Raw genomic sequence first — 27,350 nt, forward strand, 5'->3', positions numbered from 1 at the left:
ACAAGTCTTTATCTTTACAGAATAAAACTATACAATAACAGCCTCATGCAAAGCATTCTGGGAACCAGAAATCATCATCAACCTTTTTGTTTTTTGCTTCAGATTTTGTTTCCCAGAATGTTTTGCTTGATGCTGTTTTTTTGGTTTTACTCTGTAAAGACAAAGACTTGTAAATGTTTAATGTTCATTTTAACTTTAAACAAAATGTTGCCAGTAAATAACATAAATTTAAATCTACGGTAAATTACTGGCAACCCAGCTGCAATTTCTACTGATTTTTTTACAGTGTAAGATTAATAAATGTTGTAGTCTTTGTTAGTCTCATTATTAGTTCAAAGCATTAACTATGTTAACAAATACAACCTTATTGGAAAGTGTTACCAAAAATCATGACAAACAATTTAGTCAAGTGTTTGAAGGGTATAACTGTCCAGAAAAGCAGCAGGCTCCTGAATCTCCCCACAATTCTGGCAAAGTATTCAGTGTGTGCACATAGCTCTCGGCGTCTTTTCAGACTACACAATTTGGATGATCGCTAAAATCTAGACCGCAAGTACAATAAATCTGCAAATACTCAGTCAATTATATATGTTCTTAATAAGACCTCCTCCACATTAGTTATAAAAGCATATGGTAAACAGTGAATTAGTATCCTGTTCTAAATGCTTTTAATGAACTGTTTCATAATAACTATATGAGCCAAGATATACAGCAATGGATTCCTTATGGGGTTTCTTGTTTTATTAAAAGTATTTAAAGATCCATGAAAATATGTGAATTTCATAGAGCCGTCTACCATCACCATGACCATGACGACACTTTCAGCATTCGCCAACGTCATTGCTGATGTAAAATGTTTTTGGGTTGTTTGCTCTAAGGGGTCCACGACACTTTAAATTGTTTGCCAAGTGATCCAACTGAACCGTGTGCAGGCTGCTCTTAGAAGCTATTGTAAACTTTAAAACGTGTCCCTTGACTACAACAAACACCTCACAAAGAGAAAAAAATGGATGACAAATGGATGGACATTTGGGACCCAAGTTTCATAAACTTACACATACGGTGATAAAGCCTTTAGACTTTTAACAAACGTTTTTCTATTTTAAAAAATGGTTCGTAAAAAAAGCACTTCCTTCTGTAAATGTTGTTTGTAGGCATCAGAAGTTCAGACTGGATGACCTGTTTTGTGAGTAACTTTAGGCCAGGGGTCTCCAACCTTTCGAGCAACGGCTGGGCTAACACAATGGATAAAACAATCTTTAATATAGTCTTTTTTCTTTTACTTGTTGATTTTATTTTGTTTTACTGATGTTTTATCATTGTTTAAAATGTTAACATAAAAGAAATCAAGCTAATATAAAAGTATGCAATAAATAAATATTAAAATCAAGGCTATTAATGTGCTTTGGCGGGCAACTCACAGACTCCGTGCGGGCCCGCGGGCACCATGTTGGAGACCATTGCTTTAGCCTATATTAAACGTTCCCAGAAAATGGTCAAATAGTTTGTAACCAAATGTATTTTGTTAAAATTATTTTCTTTAATGAAAATTCTGTGATTAAAATTACATAGCCTATTTTTAACTGCGTCAAGTAAATTAAAAAATTACTATATTTACTTGCAAAATTTACTTTATATTTATCTATATTATATCTATATACTTGCTTGTTCACAGTGCTATTAAAAGGGTTGAAAATAAGATTTATAATGAAAATAAAAATAAATTTAATGGTTACATGCATTTTCAGAAAGTTTCTCTCACTCCAAAGAATTGCGATTTATTGCGACTTAAAAATAAAACTGGACAACATTCTTTTGTATCATATTTGTATAGTACACAGTATAAGAAATGTTTCTGTCTGTGTCAATTAGTTTTTTTTTAAACTCCTGCCTAAGATTCAATAATAAGACCCAATGTTCACAGCAGTGTTGGGTAAGTTACTCAAAAAAAGTAATTCATTATTACTAGTTACTAATAACTTTCCACTTTCTACTAGTTACTAATTACTTTCTCACTATTAACTATTAACTACTTTTGCCTCAATATATTCGTAATTACTGCTTATTAATACGTAGTAAAGTAATTGTTAAGTTTAATATAAGTAGGAATTAGGTAAGGATGCAGAATGATGTTATGCTGAATCAGGCATTAATATGTGCTTTTTAAGTACTAATATACAGCCAATATCACTGTGATATTAATGCTAATAACCAACCAGTTAATAATGAGAATTGTAAACTGGAGTGTTACCATATTTCTTATTAACTCACCCGTGAATGATTCATAAAACATGCATTTTAAAATGTTGATGTTAAACCCACTATTGTATTATATATAATTGTTCTACAGTTCATACACAGTATTGATTAAATTACATCAGAATAAAGTAAATTACTGGAAAAATAAAAGTAATCCCATTCAATTACGGTATAACTAATTACTTAGTAACTAGTCCAAGAAGAGTTACATTTGATATTAAAGGGGACATTTCACAAGACTTTTTTAAGATGGAAAATAAATCTTTGGTGTCCCTAAAGAGTGTGTGAATTCTGTATCAAAATACCATACAGATAATTTATTATAGCATGTTAAAATTACCACTTTGTAGGTGTGAGCAAAAATGTGCTGTTTTTGTGTGTGTCCTTTTAAATGCAAATGAGCTGATCTCTGCACTAAATAGCAGTGTCGTGGTTGGATAGTGCAGATTAAGGGGTGGTATTATTATAAAACGATCCCCTTCTGACATCACAAGGGGAGCCAAAATTACCTATTTTTTTCACATGCTAATTTACTGGTTTGATCTTTTACACATATTTACACATATATACTGTATATACACTGATATCCACACCTTTCTTTAGATATGTATATGAAGATGTGTTGTGCTTGCTTTTAACAGTTGCCCAACTATGCAAGAATACTTGGTTGTAAGAGTAACCGGCCAAGAGAAGATCTGAAAGCACCATGTGTTGCACATGAGAGTGCCCAGAAACACCCAGGAGCACTATGATCTGGTGCAGGCTAACAGAGTGATGTGAGTTTTAGCATATATCTGACAGAGGAACTGGAGGTATGTCGGAAACCAGAACACACGGTTAAAGACAACTTTTTTCAATATTTCAAACTGAAAATCAAACAAAAGTCTGACCTCTGACCCAACATTAGAAAAACTCATGGCTTCACTTCAGAAGACATTAAATAACTTTATAGAGTTGTTTTTGGTGGATGGATGCACTTTTTGGAGCTATATAAATGGGACTCTATCCAATGCCATTATAAAGCTGAAAAGAGTCAGGAAAGGTTTGGCCAAAGAAAATAGCCATATACACCTAGGATGTTTTGATGGTCAATATTAAAGGGGCTAATTTTCATTTTTAGGTGAATTATCCATTTAATAACACATCAATTTAGATGAAATGGAACATGTTTGAAATGAATATTTTTGTATTTAAATATTTCACCCCAGATGGCCACATCTATTTTCCTCAGCACCATCTGTTTTGCTTTGTATAAGCCAAGTATTTCAACTGATACAACACTGCCCTCTAGTGGTACCAATAGTAATTTTACAGATTTCAAGTGGACATCACATTAGGTGTGAAAACACAACAAAAAAGGCTCTACATTTTTGTATTTAGTATTTCTGGTTTTGTAAATATTGGCATCTCTTATCCTGTTGGATTAAAGGCTGACACCCTTAGCAAACTTTCACTGAACGCTAACCACAGATTTTAATATTTATCCTGTTAGCTCGTTTTCTTGCTAGTGTACGATCAAGTAGATTAGTTGACCACGGCGTATTTCTAAGTCTTCATAAAGCTGACATTGCAGCACAAGCATATTTATTTTAAAATGTACAGTTTCAAACGCAGTTTTTAATGTAAACCTTGAATGTCACAATTCGCTTTACATTTATAATAAAATGTGTACGCTTTTTATATTCAAAAATTTAATAGACGAGCCAGTAACGTCAATTAATCTTGAAACATTATATGCCACGCCCCTAAAGTGTCAAATATATCCACTTCATGCAGCGCTGCGCAGACCGATCGACGTATGACATTAAAATCTCGCAATACGTTGATGTCATACGTTGATCAGTCTGCGCAGCCCTCCACGAAATCGAACACACCTCAAGTCTGTGTCTGTGGCTGTATTACGTCACGTCAATGACACGATAAAATGACACGCATCTCGTTCGTCGTCTATGAATCTTATGAATCTTGCTGCTGGTCTGTACGAAGAAACACGCGACGGACTAAATTAAGCCAAAACCACTATTTCGCTTTGGAGTGTTGCAGCATGCAGCGAAACCGATAATCTTTACATTCAGACCCGCACTTTAATCATCGTTGTTCATTTGCCCTACCCTTTTACTTTTACAATGTGCGCGTGGAGGCGCGCGGCGTGAAGAAGCGCATCAGAAGAGCTCGAGGTCTTTCAGAGACGTCCAGTGGATAACTAACGTTAACTTAATAAGAAGTCTGACAACTCACTCGAACCTGGAAAGTCTTAAAGGTATGTCGCCTTCGGTAGAAATACATGACACAGCTAGTACAAATGTTAATATTAGTTAAATAATAAGAGTAGAATAAAAGTCACGACGTATACCCTAAAACTGGATTTAAAGGTGTTGAGTGTTTCTATACGCGCTATTGGTTTTAATGTCAGATGTTATTTATTATTTGTATTATTTAGCTGTCAAACAGTACATCGATACTTTATTATTGGCCATTGTTACAATATAAACGTCTCTGAATGTGTTTAGGACACTGCGTTACTGGGTTCAGTTACAGTATGTTATTGTACTGTGTATAGTCTTTAATTTGAAGTCATTATTTTGAAAGCATTAATTTTTTACATAACATGTTTTGTGCAGACATGCAAGTGTAAGATGTTGTCATTATCACAGACAGGGACAGTAGTAAATACTGTAGTGCTTATGAAGGTTTTGTTATGGTATAATAAAGCCAAATATGGTATAAATGCACCGCCACTTCCTGCATATAAAATATCAAAAACACTCTCATAGTTTTTAACGTGTGCAATCCATTTGTTTTATGAGCGATTTACATTCATGTTAAAGGGATAGTTCACCCAAAAATGAAAATTCTTATCATTTATGCACTCTCATGTTGTTTCAAACCTGTATACATTTCCGCAAACAAAGCCTTCATGAGCCCCATTCACTTCTATAGTATTATTTTTCCTGCTATGGAAGTGAATGGGGCCTCAGATCAAACATTCCTTCAAATGTCTTCTTAAGTGTTCATCAAAACAAAGAAATTTATACGTTTTTGTAACAACATGAGAGCAAACGATGACAACATTTTAATTTTTGGGTGAACTATCCCTTCTGTTTAAGTGTGTGATTGACAAATCATGTGTTTGCATGGTTGAATATCCTAGTGATCTTTTAGATTTCTTATTAGTAGCCAGTTAGATAACTTTGCAACCATGCAATAGTTAATATATCATTGAATGTTCAAGATCTTTCAAAATCTATTTATCTGACCACTAAATTAAATCCAGCAATGTGTGTTCCTGTTCAAAATCAGAAAAGCAAGCACTTACATTAAAACACTAACAAAGTTAAAACTCATCCCTCAATCATTTTGGTTTGTAAACCAAAACCACCATACAGTTTATTTTTTTATGGTTTGCACCGTTAGATTTGTGTGTTGATCTTCTCATTTTCTTTTCACAGCCATAGCTATGGTGAACAGCCAGGTTACAGGCGGAGCGTGTGTGTCCAGATCGTGCGCGGGATGTGGGGGTCGCATCGCTGACCGCTTTCTGCTCTTTTCCATGGATCGCTACTGGCACACACGCTGCCTCAAGTGTTCATGCTGTCAGGCTCAGCTGGGAGATATCGGAACCACCTGCTACAGCAAAGGAGGCATGATCCTCTGCAGAACAGACTACATCAGGTATATATATAGAAATGATGCAAGCGCTGGATTAGCCACATATACATACATGTTTGTATTGCTCACTCTACCATACGCTCACTCACTGACATTTCCATAACCACAAAAAAAATCTTTAATGTATTTTAACAAACTTGGAAATTAATAAACTCTGAAAAGTCAGGAAAGATTCACGGAAACATTTAACAAATGTATTTCTATTTTCTAGTAATTCTAACTAATGCTATTGTTTAAATCAATAACACAGAAAACTGAGTACCCAGCAAGCAATAGACTCGTCGTCACTTCACAGACTATAGACCCGATATAGTCTGGGTATGAGTAACCCACTTTTAGACAAAATAAACTTGAAAAGTGTCGTTTTTGCCTAAATAACTTGCAAGATGTATGATATTTCGGCATGTAAGCAAAGTCAACAGTAATTTAAGGTGTTTGGTTTTATTTATTTGTTTATTTTATTTAACTTATTTTATGCTTCGACTTCTATAAATTTTTCGACTTGTTTTAGCCTAAACGTCTTTGAATGGCTATTAGACGTCTTTTAAATACAGAATTGCTTGCTGAGAGTATGTTTGCTGACTTTCCATCTTTTGTGTACTTAAAATGTAAAAATCCTCATCTGATAATCAAGAAGGACTGGAAAAGTAAAAAAGAAATCCTGTTGGCCGTCTATGCTTATGAGCGCAGCCCATTACGCACCAATTTTATACTTAAAATTCCAGAGTGTATTTTTAACAACCAGTAATGAGCATAACGAAGTCATTTAATCCATAGACCTGTACCTTTTTTCACCTTACACAAGCTCTAAATTTAGTAGTGACCAGGTCCAAGATCTTCATCATTATAACAAGTCGATAATGAGACTGTTTGAGTCTCCACAGTCATTTACAATGCAAATAGACCAGCAAAGTTGAAGCTGTAGTTGTCATGCTATGCTGACAAGCATTTTGTTCTCGTGATGATTTGCATGGGACTCATTTGCATCCTGGTGCTGATGATATCGGCAGATGCGTTCTCACACGCTCCTGTGGAGAACATCACACACACTGCATGATATCTCCGATTCATCGTCAAGGATTGTGAAACTGTATATATATATACAGTAACACTTCCAAAGTCTTAGATGGTTCTTACTCTAAAGAAAAGTTTTAACAGGATGAGGGACATTTCATGAACATGGTACACTTTTTAAGCATTGGCGGCACAAATCTCTATTTGCAATTATGGTGATCCGTGACCCTCTCGACTTAACAATTGTAGTAATACAGCATCATACATTATTACTTTTATGACTATTATTTGTACCATATTATGTACTATTAACAGTATAACGTAGTTAAAACCTCTGTCGCAACTTTCAACCAAGTTACCTTGTAAGTTATTTTAAAAATTAAGCCATTTATTTAATGAATTGGGAATCGAATGCCTACATTTTTACCCTAAATTACATCAGGATTTACATAAATGATTTCATATTCATTTCAATATTTGACGTGACTTTACTCAGTCAATATTAAAGATTATATTTTCACATTATGTAGGATGATTTTATGTGTTTTTTCTGTCCAGGTTGTTTGGGCACACGGGTGCTTGCAGCGCATGTGGTCAGTCCATACCAGCCAGTGAAATGGTCATGCGAGCACAAGGCAACGTCTATCACCTTAAGGTTAGTTATATACACATTAGCTCTTATGTTTGCATTTGTCTTCATATCGGCTCATGTGACTGAGAACCAAAGCTAAGTAAGACTCTCATAGATTTGGCTGTAGTCCCTAAAGCACTTACATAGCAGATGTTCATTAGAGCCGAATTAAATGTGTGAATGTAGGCCTGCTTTTATTACAGCTCCTCATTATTATGTTTTCCCAATGATAACCTTGTTCAGTGCTCGTTCCCTGGCCTTGATCGCGCAAGGATTAACTCATTAAAAAATCATTTTGAGCAATAAGAGACCTGCACGTTGGCTATGGCGGTTCGTTCGTAGTTAGCCCTGACTAGCAGCACTAATGTGGCATCTAAATTATGTTAACAGGGATAAATGTACTAATTCTTTTTTTAAAATTCGAGTCTGGTTCTCTTCTGTGTGTTTCAGTGCTTCTCCTGTGCCACGTGCAGAAACCAGTTGGTCCCCGGTGACCGCTTTCACTTTGTTAACGGCACCATATTTTGCGAACACGACCGACCAGGAGCCGCACTCCTTAATACTCATCTGCAGAGTAACCCAGTGCTCACAGATCAGAAAGTGAGTGCATGTTTTATTTCTGTTTAATCAGACATATATTCTTTTGCACGAGTGTCTATTTCTGTTTAAAACAGACAGCCAGCTACTCATGCAAATATATAGACTTTTATTTCTGTTTAAAATAGAAACGCAGGCAGACAGACAGACAGACAGACAATCATGCAAATATATAGACTTATTTCTTTTTAAAACAGACAGACAGGTAGATACTGCAAATGTATAGACTTTTTATTTCTGTTTAAAATAGACAGACAGACTAATAGATAGACAAATACTCATTCAAATACATAGTCTTTTTATAGCCATTTAAAACAGACATACAGACAGACAGACAGACATACAGACAGACAGACAGACAGACAGACAGACAGACAACCATATACTCGTGAAAATATATAGATGTTTTTCTGTTGAATGCAGACAGACAGAGAGACGGGTAGATACTGCAAATATATAGACTTATTATTTCAGTTTATAAAAAAACAGACAGATAGACAGATAATACAGAGACAGACAGACAGACAGACATCCATATATTCATGAAAATATATAGACATTATTCTGTTGAAGACAGACAGACAGACTGCTAGACAGATAGTTAAATAGATATTACTATTTTTTTGCTATTTAAAACAGACAGACATACATGTAGTCAGACAGACAGACAGACAGACAGACAGACAGACATGCATATACTCATGAAAAGATATAGGCATTTTTCTGTTGAAGACAGACAGACAGGTAGATAAGGCAAATATATATAGACTTTTTATTTTAGTTTCAGACAGACAGACAGACAGACAGGTAGATACTACAAATACATAGATTTATATTTCCATTTAAACCAGACAGACAGACATATAGACAGACAGACAGACAGACAGGTAGATACTACAAATATATATACTTTTTATTTCAGTTTATAACAGACAGATAGACCAATAATACAGATACAGACAGACAGACATCCATATACTCATTAAAATGTATAGACATTTTTTTCTGTTTAAGACAGACAGACAGACAGACAGACAGTTAAATAGATATTAATAATTTTTATTATATCATTTTTTGCTATTTAAAACAGACAAACAGACGAGTAGATACTTCAAATACATAGACTATTTATTTCAGTTTAAGATAGACATACATACAGACAGACAGACAGACAGACAGGTAGATACTAAAAATACATAGACCTTTTATTGCCATTTTAACCAGACATACATACATATAGACAGACAGACAGACAGACAGGTAGATACTTAAAAACATAGACTTTTTATTTCAGTTTAAGACAGACAGACATCCATATACTCATAAAAATATAGAGACCTTTTCTGTTTAGGACAGAAAGACAGTTCAATAGATATTAATAATTTATATATCATTTTTTTGCTATTTAAAACAGACAGGTAGATACTTCAGATACATAGACTTTTTATTTCAGTTTAAGACAGACAGACAGACATCCATATACTGAAAGTATATAGATGTTTTTCTGTTTAAGACAGACAGATAGTTAAACGGATATTAATTTTTATTCCATAATTTTTTGCTATTTAAAAAAGACAGACAGACAGGTAGATACTTCAAATACATAGACTTTTTATTTTAGTTTAAGACTGACAGATATTTAAATGGATGGTTGACAGATACTCGTGTTTAAAACAGAAACAAAGTCAGACGGGTAGATACTGCAAATATAGACTCGTTATTTCTGTTTAAAATCGACAGAAAGACGGATAGATAGATACTCATTCAAATACATAGACTTTTTATTGCCATTTAAAACAGACATACAGATAGAAAGATAGACAGACAGACATAAATAAATAAATAAACAAAAGAACGTCTATATATTTTCATATGTATCAGACAGACAGACAGACAGATAGTTAAATGTATGGTCATACAGATAGATAGACATTGTATTTATGACAGACAGACTTTGGTTTTACAGTATGGTACAATATGTAGTTTTGATCTGTAGGTCATCAGTATTAAAGTATTGCACTCGAGGAGAAACATTAGTATTAATAAATCTTCTGTGTTTTGTAGGTTTGCTGAAGGGCTCTTCCTCTCTCTGTTCACCACTTCAGTGTCTCACTGCAGCTTCATTCAACAGCACACACTTCTCCTTTGATGCACTTACATCTTTACAGCCCAAATTTACAGACCTAAATTTAAAGGTACTGCATAGCCACATAATCTTTGAGAGGGAGTATGGGCTGTAAAAGTAATGGAAAGATGTGTACATGTCTGGTTGCTCTTGGCCATTCTGATGTTTAATATGATGGACTCTTCATCACTTCTCATGATGAGATATATCGTGACTTTGTCTCTCCCCTCACCACCGAAACAGAACTAACACATTTACTTGTCACAGGATATCCTGTCTAACTAACGTCATCTTATATATTCAATATGCATTATTTACAACTGTTTACGTCAATATGAAACAGCATTTACAACCCCTTTTTAGTTTTGTAATATGATTACAGAGTAAAAAAACTTTGTTGGGAATTGGCTTGAAATAATGTTTTTGTCGCTTAGCCTTGTTTGGCATGGATCTGGCAATGCCAAGACCATGGATTCGATTCACTGGGAATATTAAGTGCTGTATACTCTGTACTGCAAATCACATCGGATAAAAACATCAGCCAAAAGTGTAAATGTAAATGAAAAGGGGGCAATGTCAATTAAAATATTTTCTTCAACAGTCCACAAATAAGTCATTCACAATGAGACCAGAAACATGTATTTTTTTTATTTCACAAGACAATTTTGATTTCATGGTGACTTAAATTAACATCTAACGTCAACTACAGAATTACTATAAAGATCTTTGTATATCTTATGGACATCATTCAGAGTGTCGAATTGTAAATATGTTTTTATACGCGTCCTCTCTGTAATGGTTGAATTATCTGCTCAACATGTGATGTCTATTTAAGGTGTAATTATCAAATAAATGAGAAATACAACAAAACCCATCCATCAAGAAAGAATTCTGTTGTTCGCCTAAACCGTTCAGATTTCATTGTTCATTGTTTATTACTATTTTCTGCTAGTTATTAGCTTTGGTCTCTGTGGTGCGAACCTGATTACCCAAAGGGTTGGTTTGAATAGAGCTTGAGCTTGGACCATTACAGAAGCAATTAAATGCGAGCGTGAAGCGTGCGAGTGTGCTATCTGTGCTGCTATTGCACTGGGGAGGCTGAACTTTACTCTGATCCCTTGTTTGAATTTAATAAGGACTAATCTGCCGCCTAGTTAATTAAGAGGCAGCCGCTCCTTTCCGTTGGTTGCCTCAAAACAATCACGCACGTTAAATGTTTACCATGTCGCAATTAAAGTACACAGCACAACTTTCCCACCCCCATCTCTCTCTCTCTGCTCATGAACACCCACCCTTTAGGAAGCTGCTCTGAGATGGTGGTAAAAATTACAGTCGAATCACATTTGACTTTCTTAAAGGCTTTTCTAATAGAGACAAAATGTTCAGCTTCTCAGCTAAGCAATTGCCGTCATTTCACCATCTAGGTCGGGGGTGGGAATTGTCGGTCCTGGAGTGCCGATGTCCTGCCGAGTTTAGCTCCAGCTCTAATCAAACACACCTGAACAACTAATCAAGGTCTAAGAGTCATCTTTTATGGAGCTAAAATCTGCAAGACGTCGGCACTCCAGGACCGGCACCGCCTACCCCTGATCTAGGTTAACTATAGACCTGAAATAGTTTGATTTTTGGGCCAAAATAACTTTTGTGATATTTCATCATGTAAGCAAAGTCAACAGCGATTATAAGGTGTTTGGTTTTTTATTTATTTATTTATTTTTGGTTAAACGTCTATAACATTTTCACAGACAGCCCAAATTGTTTTAGCCTAAAGGTCTGGGCTGTATTTAGACGCTATTAGAAGTCTTTTAAACGGCACCTATTTAGCACAATCTACTTTTACAAGGTGTTTGGGCATAAATGTGTGTTGGCAGTGTAGCCTGATCTCACAAAATCTGTGAAATAGTCACTACCAGTGTTGGTCAAGTTACTTGGAAATAGTAATTAGTTCCTGATTACTTTCCTAAGAAAGTAATCCCGTTACTTTACTGATTACTTATTTTCAAAAGTAATGTTACTTTACTAGTTACTTTACTAATTACTTTTCAAAACCATGATGCATGACCTGAATATGCTACAGTATAAAGCAACACCGGTTGCATAAAGCACCTTAAGTGTAATTTTCCCATAAGTTCACCCTTATGTTAAATTTAAACTTAAGGGTGTTGAAAAAAAAACGTAAGTTTCTTCTGTTGCATCTCCATGGCAACAATAGTATTTTATAACAACAAACCTGGGACGCTGTCGTGAAACATTAAACGATTACCCTTACCTAAGAGACCATTTAAGGGATTATACTGTATGCAACACCCTTAAATTATTCTCTTACAGTAGGTAAAGTGAATTTACCCCCAAAGTGTCATACTTAAGGAAAAAACTTAAGGTGCTTTATGCAACCGGGCCGAGACCTTTCAGCCTAATTCTGTTCTTTCTGCATATTCCATCTAAAATTGAATCAAATGAAACATTATCTGTTTTAACCTCTCGACGCGCACTAATTCGTGGGCGTGATGGCGTCATGTTTTTTTTTTAACACTGCTAACAATATCTATATAGCCTACTGTCTACAACCATTAATAATATTAATATAAACATTCCTATACATCATTTAAAAGGTCTACGGGTTTAGCATCACTGTATGGTCTCTGTTTTGAGATACAGATGCTCTAGCATGATAAATGTAGTTTTTTTTACAGAAGTCCAGATGACAACATGCTGAATAGAAACTGGACTTCTTATAACGATCGCGAGTTTCAGATCAGTCTAATAGAATTCATCAAATTACCATTTTTGTCCACAAATGCGTATAATCCATGAAATATAGAGATATAGTCTGTTGTTTTACATCAGATTTCGCGTGAACGTGTATGAGATGAAGCCGCAGCGGTCATGTCAGCTTGGGGTTCACGGATTTTTTCAGTAAGTTTCACATTCCTGTGCCGGCTTGCTAGGTGTTTGCTGAGATTTGAGGTGAAAGTATTCGCTGTAGATAAAAGTTTTATTCCCACGCAGAGTGTACAGCGGACGCTGATGTTTTTGTCACCTTTAACTGGGTTAAACTCAAAGCAATGTCGGTACTTACAAGCATTAAACGCTGCATAGTCTTGTTCTCTTCCGCGATCCATGTTGTCTTTTCATGTTCAACACTACACTGACTTGACGGCGCGGCGCTCATACGGCATTGTCACTCGACTCGCGTCACGACACGAGAGAGTCTCACGAAACAAGATCAAGGTTAAAAAATAGCGCAGTAACGCAGCCTGCTTACGGGGAAGTAACAGTAATCTAATTACTGTTTTTGCAATTGTAATCCCTTACTTTACTCGTTACTTGAAAAAAGTAATTGGATTACAGTACCATCACTGGTCACTGGTGTTGTAGTCAAGACCACCTAAACCGAGACCAAGTCAAGACCAAGACAGGCCGAGACCAAATCAAGACCAGTGCAAGTCACTGCATTAAAACACTTATGATAAAATGTGGAATATGCATATGATTAGACACTTTGTGTGTGTGTGTGTGTGTGTGTGTGTGTGTGTGTGTGTGTGTGTGTGTGTGTGTGTGTGTGTGTGTGCGTGCCATCAGAGAAGTTAAAATAATCAAAGGCATTTCAGATATGTGGGAATTTATCTTTGTCTACAAGCAAATAAAAGTGAACAAACACTAAAGAGCTGAAATCAACTTAACCATTTATTCTGAACTGTCTTTCCATGGCTTGCCATCCAATGCAGGTGTTTTTAGTAATAAAAATAGAAAAATTGTCATTGGGAAAAACTTAGACAATGCTTAAACAATGCCAACATCATATGCCAAACCTGAATAAACTGCATAAAATTAATGATAAAAATAAATTTGTGATGTGCCATCAGTTGTGGTCTTGAGTCTTGACCGGTCTTGAAATAAAATTCGGAGTCCTCTTTGTCTGAGACCGAGACGAGACCAAGACCTTTAAAAAGTGGTCTTGAGACCGGTCTCGAGACCGAGAACAGTCTCGAGAACTACAACACTAATAGTCACGCTTTATTTTGCTCAGTTTTGCGTGGCATTGTCATGTATTTCCACCATTTTACTTTCCACGACTTTCTTTTCCGTGTCAGTTTCACGTATTGGTTACTCAACTGTTTTTCCTATTTTCTTACAATTGTCGCTTCGGTTTGGGTTAGAACAACATTCTGTTAAATAAAATGAAATCCATACCCAAAACCAACTCTAACCCTAACGTCAGGCGACAATGGTTTAAAAAGCATACTAAACAATAGTATAAACCAATACTTTAAGTGACATCCTAACGCAAACAGCAAATCTAACCCCAAACCGAAGCGACAATTGTTTAAAAATAGGAAAAACAGTTGAGTAACCAGTACGTGAAATTGTCATGGAAAAGAAAGTCGTAGCAGGGGTACGTGACAATGTCAATGCAAAACTGAGCAAAATAATGCGTGACTATTTCATGGAAATTTGTGAGATCAGGTTGTGGCAGTGTGTAAACAAAACCACCCTACAATGAAAAAAATCCACTTAATTAAAGCAGTCTCATTAGACATGTTTTGATTCTTTTATCAATGTTACATCACACTGATAAAGCCCCGCCCATGGCCACTCACTGACTGGTGATTAATTTTACCCGAAAGCTTTTCTAAATGTGTTTGTTAGCACACTGTAGCGCTAAAGCGGCTAAAGATACTATTGCCGCAGTCTGTATTCACAGGAATCAGATCTATTATAACTGTACTCGTGTGTTGGTAAGGGAGTAAGGAGCAGTAGCTCATTTGCATGGGTAGACACGAAAAAAGCAATTTTTTGCTTCCACCCAAATCGGGACATTTTGGGGTACTTTGAACTGAAACTTCAGACACATTCTCAGGCACACCTGAGACTTAAATTACATCTTGTAAAAATGGGTGCCCTTTAAACGCAAAATTGCTTGCCGGTTACCCCAGCCTGATCTCACGAGAAATCTTACATATTTTGCGAGTTGGCTAATTCGTATCAATTCATACGTAGTTAATCGTGGAAAATCGTACGATTCTCATGATAAAACGACAACGAAACCGAATCCCTAATCCCGCACCTAACCCCAACGTCACAGGGGTCAAGGCAAATCGTACCAAAACTTACGAATGTGGACGTATGAATTGATTCGAATTAGCCAACGCATAAAAAAAATTACGAATTCTCGTGAGATAATGTTGGTTACCCTGTGTTTTGCTTTTGATGGCATCTTGCAATGCTAGTTCACACCTTCATGATTCTTTTATTCTTTTTAAATACAGTTTTTATTTATTTAAAGTATATCGTGAGTAGATGTTTTGCAGTAGTAGTTCTACAATTTGTTACTATGAAATGATTCAATGACAGTAAGTCGATTTTCAAACTATAACGCAATCATACAGGTTTGTAGAAATTAAATTTCAGAGATTTAAAGGCTAATTCAAACTGATCCGATGAATGCCAACAAACGGCAACACACTCCAACATTCTAGTTTATAATGAATGTGTTTTTATTTGTTCTGAGTTTGTCTGCCTGCCATGAAACAAATTTAGCGTTCGTCAAATTGATGTGAATGAAATAAAATCAATGTTTTTAATTCCCAACCAAAGTTAATGCTAATCACTATACTGTATATTGGTTAACCCTAACCCAACACTAGGTGCAAGGAATTATGGGTATTCCACCAATGCAGGATTCCTCAAGGCATAACAATATTGTAATTTTTTTTCTTTTATTTTACTGTAATGTAACTTGCCCTACTTGGATTTCACATTAAAATTCAAGTGTAAAGGGTTAAAATTCACAGTACTGTGTTTGTTTAACACGTTACTGTTAAACTTTGCAATCCCAGGTCATCAGATTATCATCGTCAATAAATAATAGTACAATGAAATGTAAAAGAGGAGACTCTTGTAAGTAAACCTGCAGAGATATAATTTAGTGAGTTCTAAAATTGCACCTTAATGTGCTTAGTTATGATAAAAAGTGTTCCCCGATGTCGAAGTCGGCGCTGATACCGCATCAATTATTTATTTTACATCGATTGCAAAGCATCAGGCAAATTCATTAACGTATGCAAATGATCACAATTGCAATTATCTTCATATCTTGATAAGTAAGGAAATCAAAACCTCGGCACAATTTGAATCCCACCGTGCCTCGACTTGCACTTCGCATTCGAACCAATCAAGCTTCATCTGCATATCCCTAATTAACCACGCATATTCGCATGCCAATTAAAAGGTCTGAGAGAAAAAAGCCTCGCAGTCAACAGGCATTATCCTCGATCAGAAAAAGTTTGCAGGTGTATGAACCGCTATGCTGCCTCTGTCATGGAAAAAGTGTTTATGCTTACTAATTAATCATATTAACACATGCAAATGAGTCTAATTGCCTGAGTTTCTACGCTTCACGCTGCGCAAAAAAGTGGGAAAGAGAAAAGTGAGGGTATTTTTACCAACTAACCACGAGGAACTTTAAAAATACTACGTTTTTTTCTACTGACAGGTCTGGTATCGACTTATTGCAGGGTCGCGGTAAATAACACACCTGCTATCTTTAACAAATCAGTCTCTACAACATCCTTATGTTTTACTTTTGCATCCCTAAATAAAATGTATACCCTTTAATGCACTGTTAGTCGCTTTGGATACAAACGGATGTAATGGGTCTTCAACAAGGGGTCTGTGGAATCACTGGAGGTCCTTCATTATTGTATTTTATTTACCTTTAAAGGGCACATATTATGCAAAATCCATAATTGGACATAAATGTGTAGTGTTAACACACCAACCCTACAATGAAAATAAAATTTTGCTGTTGTGATTCTCTTGTCAATGTGACATCACACAAACGAAGCCCCGCCTACGGCCACTGATCAACTGGTTATTTTACCCCACAGCTTTCTAAATGTGTTTGTTAACACATTGTAGCGCTAAATATACTTTTGTCTCAGACTGTATTTTACAGAAAAACATTTTGCTTCCACCCAAATAGGGGGCTTTTGGGGTATTTTGAGCTGAAACTTTACAGGCACATTTCGGGCACACCTGAGACTAATGTTACACTTGTAAAAATGGGTGCCCTTTAAATGCAAAATTGCTTGCTGGGTTGCCCCAGCCTGATCTCACAAGAAATCGTACATTTTGGTTGGCTACGACGTATCAATTCATACAAAGTTAATCTTGCAAAATCATACGATTCTCGTGAAAAAAAAACAATAACGAAACCAAACCCCTAACCCCAATGTCACAGGGGTCAAGGCAAATCGTACCAAAACTTACGAATATGGTCATATGAATTAATACGAATTAGCCAACTCGCAAAATATTTACGAATTCTCGTGATATAGCGTTGGTGGCTATAACAAAAAACTCTGGGGTATTTGGAGCTGAAACTTTAAAGCAACACTATGTAGTTTCCATGTAAAAATGACTTACAGCTCCCCCATGTGGTTGAAAAGCGCAACAGTGCCTGGTATCAGACACTCTTTTGCAGGCAGAGGAGGGGCGGGGCTGTGTGCTCTACCCTCCACCGCCACTTTCAGAGTGTGCTTGTAGCAGCTAGGAGGCTGCTCAGGTTGCAGCAACAGTACAATTTGTCCAGTTAAAAGTTGTTCTATCATTGAAATAATTTTAGAGACATTATTTAAAGGTAAAAAAAACTACATAGTGTTGCTTTAAAGGGCACATTTTAGGCACACCAGGGGCCTAATGTATAAAACTGTGCGTAGGATCCTTACTAAAAGTCTAAGTACACACAAAAGCCAAAAATTATGAAGACTTCTAAAATAAAGCAAAGTTCCCTTTATAAATAACAGATCACCTGCAAGTGTGCGTACATGAATCATCCTAATATCCCACCCTGCAAGCCCATTCTCCCATCAAATTTGTTTATTTATAAATCACAACCTTTGCGTGGGAACTGCCGTATGCACGTTTCCAGCCCCATTTTGTGCGTACGCATGCTTTATACATAAGGCCCATGATACTTATATTACATCTTGTATAAATGGGCATAATATGTGCCCTTTAAAGGGACACACCACTTTTTTTGAAAACATGCTCATTTTCCAGCTCCCCTAGAGTTAAACATTTGATTTGTACCGTTTTGGAATCCATTCAGCCGATCTTCGGGTCTGGCGGTACCACTTTTAGCATAGCTTAGCATAATCCATTGAATCCGATTAGACCATTAGCATTGCGCTAAAAAAATAACCAAAGAGTTTCGATATTTTACCCATTTAAAACTTGACTCTTCTGTAGTTAAATCGTGTACTAAGACTGACAGAAAATTAAATGTTTTGATTTTCTAGGCCGATATGGCTAGGAAGGAACTATAATCTCATTATGGCGTAATAATCAAGGCCTTTGCTGATGTAACATGGCTGCAGCAGGCGTAGTGATATTACGCACTGACCGAAAATAGTCGGCTTGGTTACTTTCAATAGCAGGGGACTATTTTCAGGCGCTGCGTAACAATGTCTAAAATGTGTACACTTACTGCTCTGCCACATCTCACCATCAAATATCAGAAAAGCAGCATAAAGCGAACAGGAAGTGACTTAAAACGCACACGCTAAACCACGGCCCCGAGAGTCTCAACGTTTTGACGAAACACCACTCACAACGATCCTACCTGTAATATTAACTCATTAAACTTTCATATCACAGGGGGGGTGCGATTGGCTGTCGCGAGCTCCCTCAGGTCTCCATCAGATCACTTTCTAGAACGTGTCTCTTCAGTGTTAGTAAGTAATGAGCCACTTGTGCGGTGAATCTGCAGGGCCCGACAGAGAGACAGACTTGACAACTGTGAACTTCCCGGTGCCGAGAATGTCAGAGAGGTAGATAGGCAGAGGTAAAAAAAAGCTCGGCAGCCAATCAGAGCGCTTTGAATAATTAAGGCGATCGGCTTAATTAGCTCAATTACGTTAATTTGACCACGGAACATGGCCATATGGTGAAAGGAAACAAAAGAGGGGGGAACTAATTAAAAGTAAAATAATGAGGATTTTAATTAAGCTTTTCCCCAGACATCAGCGAGTGAAGATCTGGTGCGGGAGAGTAATTAAAGTACTGTAGCTCTGGCAACATTGCTCTCTCTCTCTCTCTCTCTCTTTCTTTCTTTCTTTCTTTCTCTCTCTCTCTCTCTCTCTCTCTCTCTCTCAGTACTGTGAGGGCTCAATCGGTCTAATTAAATCTGTAAATAAATTAGCTACATGGGAGCCTGCTTCAATTGACACCCTACCCCCAACACAAACACTCACCCACTCATCTCCTATCTATATCTCTTAACTTCATAGCATTATGAGTTGTGGGTGGGGCAGGAGGTCTACTTTAGGTTTGGTTTTAGTGAAATACTAGCAGAATGTATTGTGCAATATGTTTGGGTTTTTGTTTTGAGACCACAGCTGTATTTGTTTTATTGCGTTCACACCATTATTACACGGGCATTAAAACAAGTCACATTTATTGTTATTTCAGCTTTGTAGAAATATGTGTTACGGTGCAATTTTTAGACTGGAAATGTTAACATGCGCTTATATATATGTGTAAAAATCAGCTTATTATAGAAATCTGTTTTCATGCATTTACATGAAACTCAATAAACCAGCCTTGCAGAAACTGCGTTTACATGGGATTTGGAGATTTGTTAGGTTTCTCGCAGGCGGTGTCGTCACCTATTGTCTGTATGGATGGTTTTATCGGATGCACATGTGGTGACGCAATTATGCGTCTGGTTGGAACTTTACTTTCAGTTTCTGTTTAATGGTCTGACTAATTGCTAAACTGAACTCTTGAACAAAAACTTCGTCGAAAATAACAAATGTTTTGGTTTCCTATAATTTACGTGTTGTTTATTTTGCTTGTTATATAAATAAACTACTTTAAAAGGACTTATTGTTATTTATTCTTAACAGAGTTTACCGGAAGAATTTTACGTGCGAAAGCCGCTTGTTTATGTTGTTACTACTGAAACCGTCTATAACAGTATTAATTTTGACAGCAAATTCGTAAAAAAACACTTGGTTATCGAAAACTATCAAGAAAATTATTCGTCAACAAAATTAAAACTGCTACATAGCAATTTAAAAACAAGCTGGAAATGTTTCAAAATCTCTTCTTATGTCTGGACAACCTGTAAATGTAGTTTTTAAAAGTAAAAGTTTTTAATTTCGCTGTTCTGAGAGCAGAGTCGAGCACAGGCGTTTATGCGTTACTTTACGGTTCTGTTTGTGACATTTATCTTTTATGTGCGGAGAGATGTGCACAATTAGGGATGGCGCGATTACCGGTTTCACGATTAACTACAATTTATTGTCTTGACGATTAGTATTATCGATTAAAATTTAATTATCATTACAACCGTGTTTGATTTCCGTGATTTTGAAAACTCGCAGTAAATCCCCTCCAGCCAGAATCAGTTTAACGCAGGCGCACACATGCAACCTAGTTTTTTGCACAAGAAGGCATTTAAGGGATAATGTATTGTATTCATTCATTGTATTCATAACTTATTAGACAGATTTATTTTATTTCTTACCACAGAAATAATTTCAGGGACATGAAATATTAAATTTTTTTTTAAAAAAATTCAATTCTTTTTGAACATTTCCATCTCATTTTATCAAAACCATGATAATATTGATAACCGTGATAACTTTGGTCACTATAATCAAGATATGAAATTTTCGTACTGTCCCATTCCTAGTGCACATGAACAAACTATGACAAAAACCCGTTTAAAGGACATTCTTCCACTGAGAGCTTGAATAATAGACACTCCAGCCCAGTTGGTGGCGATAATCCGCCTTTGCCAATTGCAAGAATACAAACGGGTTCCCGGCACGGAGTAATACCTTATCTCACAGCAGATCTAATACAAGTCAATAGAGTTGGCAAAAACTACGATAAAACCTGTTGGAAAGCATCTTTTACAGCAATATTTGTGTGAGCATATCAGTGAACACCCCTGACCACTCGGTGAGTTTCACGTCTTTGTAAATGAAAGTTTAATGCATTTTAGGAAGGATTGTTCCTGTGCACCTATAAACCCATTATAGAGGTGGGAGGTGATACAAGAGAATTCACGGGGCAGCCGCATATGTCGAAATTTCAGTCGAAACTGTTCTATTTCATCATAAACAATCTGAAAACAGGGCTTTAAGTGTAAAATACCGAACTTGTCCTTTAAGGTGCAACGCGAAATCGGAGGAAATAAGCAGAAATCTACCTCTAGTTTATTAGCTTTCCCCAATTTAAGAAAACTGTTTCACGCATTTACATAACCTTACACATTATCAGCTTATTAAGCATACTTGGAGTAAAACTGTGTATATAATAGGGCTGGGCGATTAATCGGAAAATAACCGAAACCGAAATTCAGAACCTCTAACCGACATTATTTTATCATGTCGGTTATTTCGGTTTTTAATCCTGTTAATACTTTCCCTTTAAAAACAAACTGCTGCGTGTGATGTTGCGTAACTCCGCCCCGTCCTGTCAGTGGCACAGCGAAACATGGAGGAGAACTCAAACACTGTTTAACTGAGCAGCAGGATCATCTAGTGCCCAAAAGAAGCACAGTACTTTTTTTTAAGAAGTACTCGCGAATGTGCAGGCACCTGTGACAAAAATACGGAATGCGCGATCGGGTTTTTACCGCACACGCGCTCAGTTTAATCTACCGATGGGTCTCTAAGCAGCCCGGGTAATGTCATCACATCTCACTCACTCAAAACCGCGAAAAGACGCGCCCGCGTGAGTTTAATTAGACACTTCAGAGATGACGGAGAGAGAGAACGGGAGAACTTCTAGTCTACATTAACACCAAAAGCATTACAGATGAGAATAAATGTCTTAGACATCAGTGCCCAGTTAAGAAAAAATGGATTGAATACAAGAAACGTGTAAAGGATACAGTCCAAGTATGTATTTTTGCCCTACTCATCTCATTACAATATGCTATCTGGATACAACTTATTATGTATGTATCTTATGTCTATAATTAGTCATGGGGGTTGTATGATTCTTTGGTTCATAACTTCCCATTCTGAAAGTTTCATCAATTGTACATAATGACATGCAACATCTGCATAGAGTTAAGTCTATTTAATATTTTTCAGTAATGCAGTTATTTTGGGAAAAATGTGAATAATTGCATTGCAGGCTGATTTAAGGTGTGCCCTAAACTTTCCAACCTTGTCAGTGAACTATGAGGCAAAAAATAATCGTTTATTAATCGTAACCGATGTCAAATGTTAGATTAACCGAGGTTTTGATTTTAGGTCAAATCGCCCAGCCCTAGTATATAAACCATTCAATTAATACTGTAAACATCACACTATGAACAATGTTATTGCTCTTATGTAAACTGTAAACAACAAACAATAAATATTAGGGATGTACAAAATTTCTGCAATGATACCGATATTCGATTATTTAGAATGGCATACCGATAGTTCAAATCATGTCATGAAATCATAGAAATGTAGAGCGCATAAACTGCACTTCAAAATAATCGGCAGATGTCTGATAGTATATATATAATATGGAATATAGACCGATATATCGGTCCATCCCTAATAAATATAAACAGATAATAAATTAAATTAAAACAACTCTGTTAAGGACATAATTTATTATGGATTAACGATTATAACTAAAGCAATTGTGGTTGCTTTGCTTTGCTTGATTTAGAGGAAAATTGTGTAATTTCTTGTGTTTCTATAAATTGATGTGTTTGTGATGTGTGTGTATATATGTGGACTGTGTCAATGTGACAGAGATGTGTGTATGTGTGATACTACATCAGCTTATTTCAAGTGCCTGTTTGTTTCCCTTCCCTTATTTTGAGCACATTAAGCCTAAAACCTGTGACACATGAGCCTCCAATAACGCACACACACACACACACACACACACACAAATCTGCATTATCTTTTAAATCTGTGAGCTCAAGTTTAAACAAGAGTCTGTGCCTACCTCGGGCATAGCATCAGAGGCAACACTAAGCCCTTTATATTACCCATAATGCTCTACTCATCAGTTTTTTCTAAGGCACTCCAGCCGCAGGTCCACTTCACATCGAACTGTACTTTAATCTTTAAATGGCTGATTTGAGTGCAATATCTCATTACCACAGAGCTTGATCACATTCTCTTTACTTTTGTACGCCCCCCAGCCCCCAATCTTTTGTACTCGCATTGATAGCACATTTTTAATTAGAAAATGCATTCAGCATTGGCAACAAAGTGATTTGCATATTAAATTAACAGCTACTTACATTCCATGGTGCTTGGCAAAGCAGCAAATAACAAAGGGAGAACGAGAGAGAACCGTGTACACAAACTGACATATAAAAAATTTTCACCTTTCATTTGCGTACATCCTAAATTACAAACTTAAATGCATTAAATGATCTTTTCGGTATAGACAGCATTGCATAAGCCATGAGTAGGTTCAATGCCCATGAAACAGATTTTGCATTAAATTAAATGTGTAGGGGCTTGAATTCACTGTAAGTGTCTGCCAAATGCAGATGTAAATACCTTTTAAGGTGTCACTTTTCAGAAATAGTTTTCATTAGTCGTCTCACCCCTCACCTCAAACATCTTCCCAATTTCAGTACCTTATCAGTCTTAGTGTATTTATCGTTCTGTATATATTTTTCCCACATATCTCTCCGGTCCAGATAAGACAGTTCAGTGATAGTGGCAGTGTTGTGTCGGTTTGAAGGCCCTTGAGATCTCTCCTCTCATTCCCCTCAGGAAAGCCAGATGCTGCTATTCACCCCTGAGACTGAAATGTAACAGAGGACCCTTACTTTATAAAAACATTAACAGCAACTTTTCAGGGAACATATTTTGATTTCTTTACTTTACTGCCTGTGGTGGACTTTGAAATGAAAAGTCCTCCCTTGAGGTTAAGGTATTTTCTTTAATGATACCGTTAAGTGTACATTCATCACATCAGGTGTTTTCAGGATAAATGTTTGGTTTTATTTTTACACCACTTCCTTTGGGAAAACACCCCTGCTTGTAAGGTATGGGTCCTGATTATGCGGCTGTTGATGCACCTAGTCTTGACTTTTTGGAGTGGTTGTCATCATCAGACAGGGAGCGACTTGTACCCTTGTCCCCTGTGAGGAAAATAAACTAGGCAAACAAATTAATTAATAAAGATCTTCTGGTGAAGTCAACGGGAGGGCTTTAACTACCTCTACTTCTAGTGCATAAAATAAAGTGCCTTGTTTATTTTTAAAAAAATGGCTACAAAATACACAGCTGATACATGACACCAGTGTCATTTTATTTATATGATTGGTGATAAATAGGGCTGTCAAAAGATAAATTGCATACAAAATAAAAGATTTTGTTTAAATAATATATTTGTATTGTGTGTAATTATTATGTATATATATATATAAAACACATAAAATGTAAGTATATAAAATATAAATGTCTTTAAATACATACATGCATTATACAATAATGACGTACAGCACTGCACACACATACAGTATATGATTCAAAAAAGCTTTTATTTTGTATGCGATTAATCGGAATTAATCTTTTGACAGCCCTAGTGGTAAACAACTCTTAGTAATATTGTTTATTATGTAACTGAACTGTTACTATAGTAAAGACTATTGTTATTCTCCTTTTTATTCCTATGCAAGGTTCACATTATATCATTATATGATTGGCTTAACAATTATTTATTGAAACAAGGATTTGTTTAATGATAGCTTATGGCCTGGAACTTGGATTTTGGTAAATAAGATTTTTTTTTGTGGATTCAGACTTTTGGTCATAGAGATAATGAAATCCATGTGAACATATCTGTCTCATAATCTAATAATAAGATTAGGAGCATTAAAGTTTGATTTCAATCTTCGACATGACCTTACTCAGTCAATATGAAATATATAAAGGTTATATTTTCACAGAATGTACTTTACATATGATGATTTTATCTAGAAAACAGTAAATCACAAATAAAATGACTTTATTTGGGTTTTTACAGCCAGGGTCACATATTGGTTATTTAACAACACTGTTAAAAAAGGTAACTTTTTAAGTTGAACCAACTATTTTTAACAGTGAAAGATACATGTGTGCATACACTTTGATCGTAAAGGACTTCATTAAGCCGTGTGTTTCTGTAGCCGTGGGTTTGATTCCAACGGAGCCCGCCAGGTCTACAAGACCCGCAAATCCGTGATCGCGATTTTGTAATTCGTCCCCTCAGTTTATAAACCATACTCACAGATTAAACCTTTCTCTCAGTTTTGCAAACTGTATTCATGGGTTTGTAGTCCCTCCCTCATTTTAGCAATTGCTTTGTTGCATTTATTTGTGCTTTCCAAGCTTCCTATTCCTGTTGGGTATTTTCAGAAATTAATGTTTTTATGGTGTTAAGCGTAAAAACTGGAAACATGCTTTACATTGTACGTAATATTTAAATCGGATGCTACTTTCATTTGTGCATTTAAATGTATCATGCGATTTGAAATAGTTATAGAATTTTATATTTTTATTTTTAATTTTAATTTTATTAATCCATGAAGGTCTCATTGAGATACAATATCTCTTCTACCAGAGAGTCCTGGTCAATTAATATAATTATTTAAAGATGTATTTGGTTAATATGTTATAGCTACAGTATGAAAAATATTTGCATAAAATAGTGCTGATGAATTTTTAAAAGTTCCTGATGAATTTTTATGTTAATTTGCAATACCGTGATTATCCATGAGACTATACCCGATTTTAAACTCTATGTATGTTTTGATAACTGTTCTGAATCTGATCTCTAACAAAATTCCTTCACAAAAATGCAATTATTTCAGCTTTTTGCTAAAAAAAAAATGTTTTTAAAGAAAAATACTCATATTTAGGAGTTTATAAGCAGAGAAAAAATATAGATTGGATGAAAAGTTTTTTTCTCATTTTTTTTGTTTTGTTTATTGTTTGCTTGAAAGCAGAGGGTCTGTTCTTTCATTTGATATATTTGCATGTTTATGTATTTTTAGAAGAAAATTTTCAAGGAATTTTGTAAAACTTTTGTGAAAATGACAAAAAAATGCTAGCGGGCAACTTTTCAAAAATGGATGGCAGAGAATATGTTAAACACTATGGGGCGGTTTCCCGGACTGGGATTCGACTAGTCCTAGACTAAAATAATTTTAAGAGCTGTCCAAACTGAAAACACCTTGCACTGACATATCTTAAAATACATCAGTGACCTTTGTTTTGCCTCAAAATGCACACAAGTAATGTTTTAGGCATGTTGGTTAAAACTAATTATATTTCCTAATTAAACTAAGGCCTAGTCCTGGCTTAGCTAATCCCTGTCCGGGAAACCACCCCTATGGGTTTAAGTTAAGCCAGGACTAGGCCTTAGTTATATAAAGATATTTAAGTAGTTTTTACAAACATATCTTTCAAAAACAATACTGGTGTGCATCTTGAGACAAAACACTGGCACTGAAATATAAGATATGTCTTTTAAATTATGGCACTACTAGGATAAGGCCTGTCTGGAAAACCACCCCATTGTGTTCTTTACTACGAAGCTGTTTTCGTGCTTGTGGACTACAGATTTCTAAAATGAGGGAGGGGCTACAAATCCATGAGCACGGTTTGCAAAACCATGGGAATAGATTACGAAAGCGTGTGCACAGTTTATGAATTTGTGGGTATGGTTTACAAATCTGAGAGCACGGATTGGTAACTCATGTGTACGGTTTATTAATCTGTGTGCATGATTTGTAAAAAAACTGAGGGAACATTTAATAATCTGTGAGTACGGTTTATAAACTAAGGGGACGCATTACAAAACCGTGATTACAGATTTGCGGGCCTATTTTTCTTTTCTTCAAGGCGTGACCTGCGGGCTCTGCTTTGAGTAAAAGTGTCTTCCAATGTCTGACGTGCAACCTGCCTTTTGCTGTTTTGCTATCTCTCATCGTCTGTTTCTCCATCTATCTCTGTCTATATCCCTCTCTTAGCCCAGGTGGGACTGTTCATTAGCACCCTGTAAAGAAGAACAGATGCAGAT

At 35.9% G+C, this 27,350-nt stretch overlaps 1 protein-coding gene across 1 annotated transcript; it reads left to right on the plus strand.

Annotated features, from left to right (window-relative positions):
- The first annotated feature begins 4,162 nt into the window (after positions 1-4,162).
- LOC129414902 (LIM domain transcription factor LMO4) lies at positions 4,163-11,165 on the plus strand. Its single transcript, XM_055169021.2, has 5 exons — positions 4,163-4,519; positions 5,709-5,931; positions 7,501-7,597; positions 8,024-8,173; positions 10,235-11,165. The coding sequence occupies exons 2-5, from the start codon at positions 5,717-5,719 to the stop codon at positions 10,241-10,243; spliced, it is 471 nt and encodes a 156-aa protein (XP_055024996.1). The 5' UTR covers positions 4,163-4,519; positions 5,709-5,716; the 3' UTR covers positions 10,244-11,165.
- Positions 11,166-27,350: the final 16,185 nt, after the last annotated feature.

Source organism: Misgurnus anguillicaudatus, chromosome 5 (genome assembly GCF_027580225.2).
Source record: "Misgurnus anguillicaudatus chromosome 5, ASM2758022v2, whole genome shotgun sequence".
Taxonomy (NCBI): domain Eukaryota; kingdom Metazoa; phylum Chordata; class Actinopteri; order Cypriniformes; family Cobitidae; genus Misgurnus; species Misgurnus anguillicaudatus.